This window comes from Oxyura jamaicensis (genome assembly GCF_011077185.1).
Source record: "Oxyura jamaicensis isolate SHBP4307 breed ruddy duck chromosome 1 unlocalized genomic scaffold, BPBGC_Ojam_1.0 oxy1_random_OJ72776, whole genome shotgun sequence".
Taxonomy (NCBI): Eukaryota; Metazoa; Chordata; class Aves; order Anseriformes; family Anatidae; genus Oxyura; species Oxyura jamaicensis.
The window spans coordinates 1-7,574 of NW_023303058.1; the positions used below are offsets into that span (position 1 = coordinate 1).

General features: G+C 67.5%; 1 protein-coding gene across 3 annotated transcripts; it reads right to left on the minus strand.

The window, feature by feature from the left end:
* Window positions 1-962: 962 nt before the first annotated feature.
* TRIM3 (tripartite motif containing 3) lies at window positions 963-7,556 on the minus strand. 3 transcript variants are annotated; one of them, XM_035311078.1, is made up of 11 exons: window positions 7,251-7,556; window positions 4,968-5,144; window positions 4,750-4,901; window positions 4,479-4,659; window positions 3,656-4,379; window positions 3,480-3,583; window positions 3,245-3,412; window positions 2,998-3,178; window positions 2,233-2,303; window positions 1,987-2,127; window positions 963-1,440 (listed from the first exon to the last, which is right to left on the minus strand). In XM_035311078.1, the coding sequence occupies exons 2-11, from the start codon at window positions 5,079-5,081 to the stop codon at window positions 1,288-1,290; spliced, it is 1,989 nt and encodes a 662-aa protein (XP_035166969.1). In that variant the 5' UTR covers window positions 5,082-5,144; window positions 7,251-7,556; the 3' UTR covers window positions 963-1,287. The 3 variants fall into 3 exon arrangements, with proteins under 3 accessions (XP_035166969.1, XP_035166967.1, XP_035166968.1); XM_035311076.1 differs by having other exon boundaries at window positions 4,968-5,205; XM_035311077.1 differs by having other exon boundaries at window positions 3,010-3,178; window positions 4,968-5,205; window positions 7,251-7,555.
* Between the last annotated feature and the right edge of the window lie 18 nt (window positions 7,557-7,574).

Sequence of the window (7,574 nt, forward strand, 5' to 3'; positions counted from 1 at the left end):
GGGGGGCTCGGCCCCGTGCAGGTGCCCTTCTCCAGGCGCATCGGGCTTGCGGTGGGTCCTGGGGACAGGCAGGTGGGTCCTAGGGACGGGGACGGCCCCGCACCCCTCCCAAACGGCCACATACGCGCCCCGCGCTGCCCTGTAGCCCTCTGCCCCGCACAATCCCCTCGTCCCCACAGCCCTGCCCAGCCCTGCCCAGCCCGCTCCCGCCCCCCGACGCCCCCCACTCACAGGGGTCGGGCGCACCCCAGGGCCAGGACAGTGGCCAGGCAGAGGGCAGCTGCGGGAACCCCCATGGTGTGCGGGGCCGCCGCCGCCGCCGCCGGCCCTATATAGGGGGGGGGCCTTGCACAACCTCCCTGCCCCATTGCTCAACCCGGACCGCCCCGCGCAACCTTCGGCCGGGGGGGCCGGGGCAGGCGCACCGGGTCGGGGGGGGGGGGGGGGGAGGGGGAGGAAAAGGGGGGAAAGAAACCCGCAGCCCGGCGGGGGGGCACACGGGGGGGCGCGGCGCGGTGGGTACCGGGTAGCCCCCGCTCGGGGCTGGGCAGGGCAGGGCAAGGCAGGGTCGGGCAGGGCCCCCGTTCAGGTGCGCGGCGCTGGCGCCGTCCCAGCCCCTTCCCATCAGCTGCCCCCGTGCTGGGAAGCGCCTGTCCTGGCTCTGTTTGCTTTGGCACGGCCCCGCGGGCAGGAGCCGGCAGCACGACCTGTGCCGGGCAGCCCGGGGTGCGGCGGGGGGGGCAGGAGGCGGGGGATGGGTGGGGGACACGGACCCCGCAGCTCCGGAGCACCCCCGGTACTGCCAACCTCCCCCCCCCCCAGTCCCGGGGTCTCCGGGGCGCACCCATCCCGGCAGAGCTCCCTGTCCCGTCCCATCCCCTTCCCATCCCGTCCCCTCACGTGGGACGCCGGCCCCGAGCCCCGTGGCGTGGGGGTGGCGCAACCAATGACACCGGGGGCAACGGTACCCTCAGAATACTTTATTTTGTACATACAGAGCGTGCGAGTGCAGCCAGGCGCGCAGCGGCAGCAGGGGGCTGCAGGGGGCTGCAAGGCCACCCCATGCCTGCCCCATGGCCCCCTCGCCCCGTGCACCTCAGGGAGCCCCACGGGCGCTGCCATGGGGGGAACACGGCCACCCCCGCCCCACGCCAGCCATGCCCGTCCTTGCCCCTGCTCTGGGCCTGGCCGCCCTGGCATGGGGATAAAGTGCACAAGAGGGGCAGTGCGGGCAGCGGGGGCTCCTGCATGGGGTGGGCACCATTGCCCCCCAGGTTCCCGCCACCCCTACTGCAGGTAGCGATAGGCCTTGAAGCAGTGGTTGCCCGAGTCGGCCACCACCACGTGTCCATCTGAGGTGAGCGCCAGCCCCTGCGGCCCATACAGCGGGTCGGCCGCCGTGTTGATGTAGGAGAGGAAGGAGCCTGAGCTGTCAAAGACCTGCAGGGTGGTGGCAGAGCATGCTGTGACCTTGGCCCTGCGCCCTCCCGCGCACCCATCCCTGTCCCTGTGGTCCCACGGACACGGGGACCTGGCCCTGCCCTGGCTGTCCAAGCCCTGCCCAGCAGCCCCAGGATCCCATCCCCACCATGAGGGCCCCCATGGGAACAAGGATCCATCTCTGTCCTGCGGCTTCCCATGGGCATGAGGTCCCTGTCCCCACCCCAATGGTCCCCGTGGGCACACACACCCTTCCAAGCCCCTATATCCCCCATGGGCTCACTCACCCATTCATGCCCCAGATGTCCCAGCAGTCCCCATGGATGCACAGAGCTTGTCACTGCCTCAGTGACCCCTCCCCATGTGTGTGCACACCCTGTCCCTGCTCTGCTTCCCAATCTGCCCTTTGTAAAGGGCAGATTTGTTCAGGGGCCACAAACCCTGCTCTCTGCCCAGGACCCCCTGCTGACAATGGGCAGTGGGGACAGGGATGGGGCTGTCCCAGCCCCCCGCAGGCAGGACCCTGTGCTGGGGACGCACTCCCACCTGGATGCGGCTGTTGCCCCAGTCGGCCACGATGATGTTGCCATTGGCGTCGACAGCCACCCCTGTGGGGGCGTTGAACTGCCCGTTCCCCTCCCCGTGCGACCCGAACTTGAAGAGGAACTCACCGTCCGCATTGTACACCTGGGGACAAGGGTGTCAGCGGCTGCTGGCATGGGGCCAGTGGCACAGTGGGAAGGGCATGGCGCTGGGCACGCCACCGGCACTGCCCGCCGCAGCCAGGCTCACCTTCACGGAGTGGTTGTGGAAGTCCGTCACCACGATCTCGTTCTTGTTGTTGACCGCCACGAAGTGGGGCCCTGGGGGAGCAGCGCTGAGCCCAGGTGGGGATGGGGACACCGGGCGCCCAGCACAGGGGTCCTGCCCATGGGAACGGGGATGCCCCGGGTGCTGTGCCAGCACCAGCGCCAGCACAGATTAGTGGGGTTAGTGTGTACAGGCAGCCATGAGGCCATTGCAAGGGCATTAGTGCAGGCAGTGCATAGCCCCGGGGTGGCTAGAGAGGGTCCAAAGGGAGCCCAGAGCTGAGGGGGGACCCAGTGCCCCAACCGCTGGGGCAGAACCAGAGACCATGGCCAGGACCCAGAGCCAGCACCCAGATCCAGGACCCACAACTGGAACCTAGAACCCAAGTCCAGCCCCAGCATCAGAAACAGAACCCCAAACCAGGACCTAGAACCAAGGCCTAGAACCCACACCACATCCAGAATCCAGGACCTAGAACTGGAACCCGGAGCCCAGCCACCCCCACCAGCGCCAAGACCCAGAAGAAGACCCTGCACTGGAACCTAGAACCCAGGCCCAGCACCAGCTCCACCACCCAAGCCCAGAGCCCACACCAGCCCCGGCCCCAGCCCCAGGTGCCATGGTGCCGCTGGGTCGGCTCCCGCCAGCACAGGGAAGGCATGCAGTACTCACCCGGCCCGGCCCCGAGCCAGCGGGCAGCCAAAGGCATGCAGTAAGGAAGAGGGAACTTGCCCATCGGTGTATTACCATCGAGTGTACCTGCAAACTGCCGCTCGGCCGTGCCGCGGCTCCCAAACTTGGTGACCAGCTTGCCGTTGGACTGGAAGATGAAGACGCAGCAGGCCTTGTTGTCCACCACAATGATGTGCCCGTTGCGGTCCACAGCAACGCCCTTGGGGCCCATCAGCCGCCCGGCCCCGATCTTCGTCTATGGCATCAGAGACATCAGAGGGGGCCCCGAGCCGCCGCCCCCTGCCCTGGCCCCCCCCCTCACCTTGAACTTGCCCTCAGGGGAGAAGATGCTGACCCAGCGGTTGTCGTAGTCGGCGATGATTATGTCCCCGTTCATGTCCACGGTGACGCCAGTGGGGCGCTGCAGCTGGCCTGGGGAGCGACCCCGCACACCAAAGCGCAGCCGGAACTGCCCCTCATTGGAGAACACCTGGGGAGACCAGGGGCGCTCAGCCAGGGTGGGGGCCGGGAGCCGCGGCAGCGCCACCAGCTCCTACCTGCACGCACTGGTTATTGCTGTCAGCCACCACGATGCGGCCGGCACTGGAGGTGGAGATGCCCTGCAGGTTGGTGAACTCGCCCTTCTCCCGGCCGCGGCTCCCTGTGGCAGGAACACGCAGCCGTCAGCGGTGCCCCCCGCGCCTCCCGCAGCCCCGCCGCCACCACTGCTCACCGACACGGAAGATAAGCTCGTCCTCGATGGGGTTCTCCTTCTTCTTGCCGCTGCTGTACATGCTGGAGGGGCGCCGGACGGCCTTCTGCCGGATGTGTCCGCTGCTGGGCGACTTCACGCGGCGCTTGACGTCGTCTGGGGAGGGGGGCACGTCGCAGGCCTTGACGGCACGGACACGGAAGGGGCTGCCACGGATGGGCTGCCCGTAGAGCAGGATGGAGAGCACGAAGTCGCCCTCGGCACGCGGTGTGTACAGCAGCTCGTAGGTGCCGTTCTTGTTGTCCAGCACCTCGCTCTCAGCCATGCTGCCATCCGGCCCCGTCACCTGGAAGCGCAGGCTGGCGCTGCCGCTGCGCACCAGCTCCCCGTCCTTGTCCTTGGTGGTGACGCTGAGCGAGGCGGGCTGTCCCACCACTGCGTGCCGCAGCCCCTCGCCGGTGGCCACTGTCTTGTGCGCCGTGGCGCTGGTGGTGATGAGCACGCCCAGGTTGAGGATGGACTTGCGGACGCCGTCGGTCTCCACCACGTAGTCAAGCTGGTCATTCTCGTGTGGGTGCTCAGGGAACTCCTGGCTGGCCAGCTCGCTCAGCCGCTCGCTCATCTGTTTCTTCACCAGCAGCACCTCAGGTGCCGTGCCGTGGTGCAGCGCCTGCTCAGTGAAGGCGCAGCTGCTGAGGATGTTCTCCTGGCCCTGACGCAGCGCGTCCAGCTGTGCCTGCAGCACCTGGGGACACAGCAGGGTCACCGGCAGCCACATCCCTGCAGGTGCTGTGCCGTGACAGTGGCGGCTCGGGGGCAGCACAGCAGGGGCGGGCAGCGCTACCTTCTGCTTGGCCCCGCAGATGGCCTCCAGGTCGCGCACCAGCAAGCCCTTACGCTGCTGCAGAGCCTTCTCCAGCTCCTCAAAAGTGCTGCCGATCTCGGACACTGCCTCGTTCTTGCGCTCCACCAGCTGCTGGCTTATTTCTGACACCAGCCCAATGGCGGCTGCCAGCTGCGGGAGCCTGCAGAGCCAGGGCTGGGCACAGGTACACGGCCGGGGACCCCAGGACTCCCCTCCCCCCACCGTGCCCCCCCCCCCAGTATCCCCCTACCTGCCCCTGATGGCCTCCAGCTGCTGCTGCAGGGCTGCCTTGTGCTGCTCCACCACGTCGCGTAGCGGCACTGTGACGTGCTCCCGATGCTCCCCTTCCGTGCACTCGTGGCACATGGCTGTCTCGCAGGACTCGCAGTAAAACTCCATCACCTGCGGCACCGGCACTCAGGGCCCCCCCTCGCCGGCACCCCCTGCCCCCCCCACCCCGCGACCCACCTTGCCCTCGTGGTTGGGGCAGGAGAGGGGCTGGCCAGTGACGGCGCTGACGGGGTCCAGCCCCTGGCCGGGGTGGGGGCCATGGCTGTCAGGGTCTCGCTGCAGTACTTCCATCAGGTTGGTGATGAAGAAGTTGTTCTGCAGGGCCGCGACACCCCGCTCAGGCAGGATGGAGGTCTGGCGGCAGACGGGGCAGGAGAGGGTCAGGCTCTGGGGCGGGATATAGTTCTGGAGACACCTGGGGCAGAACGGGGACAACGAGAGGGTCAGGGCCACCGCCACGCAGGCACAGGGCAGTGTGTGGGGCAGCGGGACGGGGCTGGGCAGACAGACAGGGGCTGGGAGGACAGGTGGACAGACACGGGGCTGTGCCACGGTGCACGGAGGCACACAGGGCAGGAGCTAGGGATTGGGCTGGGGACAGATGGATGGATGGGGGCTGTGCCAGCATGCACTGGGGAGCATAAGGCAGGAACAGAGGAAGGGACTGGAAGGGCAGACAGACAGCAGGACAGACAGATGGGGGGCTTCACCGCAGTGCCTCAGGGTGCACAGGACAGGGGCAAAGAAAGAGGCTGAGGGAACAGACAGACACGGGGCAGAAGGATGGACACGGGCTATGCGACAGTGCATCAGGGTGCATGGGGAAGGAGCATGGGAGAGGGCTGGGGTATGAGACAGACAGCAGGACAACTGGGGGCAAGGGGGGCACAGTGCTGCAGTGCCAATGGAGAGCTGGCCACTGGACCCCAACATGGGGCTGGAACCACAGACAGAGACAGGATGGGACAGGACCATGTGGGCAGGGACAGGGAAGCGTCAGGTGCTGGCAGGGGCCTGGGGGGCACAGAGAGAGCAAACATCAGTACAGAGCCCCCGGCCACGCCGCAGCCCCCCCTCCAGCCAGACCCTGCACTGTGGGGCAGAAACAACCCCACTGCCCACAGGGTGAGGGCTGTGGGGGCAGTGTGGCCCCCACCCCCGGGTGGGGGGGCTTTCACCCCATCTTGCAGTCAAGACGTGCAGGGGGCACAGTGGGGCTATGCTCCCCTCTGGCAGATGGGGGGCAGGCATCCTGGGGGCTTGGGGTCTGGGCAGTGCATGGGGTGCTGCAGTGCAGAGCAGTGAGGGTGCAGAGGTGGGTGGTGCTGCACAGCCTGGAGGCAGCAGTGCACTGCAGGGATGCAGTGGGCAGCGCAGTGGAGCACAGCAGGGATGCCATGAGGGCATGGTGGGGATGCAGCCTGAAGGCAGAATGGATGTGGCAGGGGGCAGTGTGAATGTAGTGCAGTGCAGCTTGGTGGCAGCAGGGATGCAGCGAGCTGCAGCGTGGGCTCAGCAGGGATGCAGCGGGACAGAGCAGCCCCCGCTCAGCTCCTGCAGGAGCTGCGGGAGGGGGATGCTGGGGGATGCAGTTGGGCACAGCTCGGGTGCAGCAAGGGCGCTGCAGGTATGCAGCATGGACACCATGGGGCGCAGCGAGCAAGCCAATCTGCAGGAGGTGCAGTGAGGGCAGCAGCCAGTGCAGATGTATGGGGCACAGCAAAGGGGTGCGGTGGGGCTCGGGGAGCAGCAGAGACACAGCTGGATGCAGTGGGGACACAGCAGGGATGCAGTGGGGCCCTGGCAGTAGGCGGGGGTGCTGCAGGGGGGAGCATTGGGGTGCAGGGGGCCCATCAGGGGTCTGGACATCCAGTGCAAGCACTGGGGGTGCAGTGGGACCCTGGTTCAGCTCTGGCAGGAGGTTTGGGAGGGAAAGGGCTTGAGGAGATGCAGCGCAGCACACGGTGAGTGCCGTGGGTAATGCAGTGTGGCACATGAGGGAAGCATCAGGGCACAGCAGGTAGCAGAGGGCATGCTGTGAGGGACATGCAATGAGGTGCAGGAGAGATGCAGTGGGGCACAACAGGGATGCTGTGGGGGTGAGGTTTGGGGGCAGCAGGACAGAGGGGATGCAGTGGGGATGCAGTGGGGGTGAAATGGGTGCGCAACAAGGTGCAGCAGGGACGCAGTGGCGCACAATGGGGATAAGGGGGGGGGTGCAGTGGGGATGCAGCAGGGGTGCGGTTCGGGGTCAGCAGGGCACAGTGGGGATGCAGTGAGGCTGCACCAAGATGCAGGAATGATGCAGTGGGGCACAACAGGGATGCAGCAGGGACACCATGGCATGCGGCGCAGCACCATGTGGGTGCAGTGGGGCACAGCGGGGACATGGCACGACTGCAGTGGGGAATGCAGTGCCGTGGCGGGGTGTTGACGGGGCACCATGGGGCAGGGCCTCACCTCTCGCAAAAGGTGTGCAGGCAGGGCAGCACCTTGGGGTTGCGGTAGCGGTCAAGGCAGATGCTGCACACCAGGAACTGTTTGTCAATCTGCCGCACCACCGGGCTGGCGCTGGCTTCCCGCTTCGCCATGGCGGCGTTCCTGCAGCCCCACGGCGCTCGGCCTGGAGGCATTGGTGGTCAGGGGGTCAGCAGCCCCATGCCGCTCCCAGCCCCACACCGGCCCCGTGGGCTGAGCACGCAGCATGCACTCACCCCGCAGGGCTCGGGGGCAGCCGCAGCCCTCACCCCACACACCATGGGGCAGGCAAGGGCGAGCAGGGCC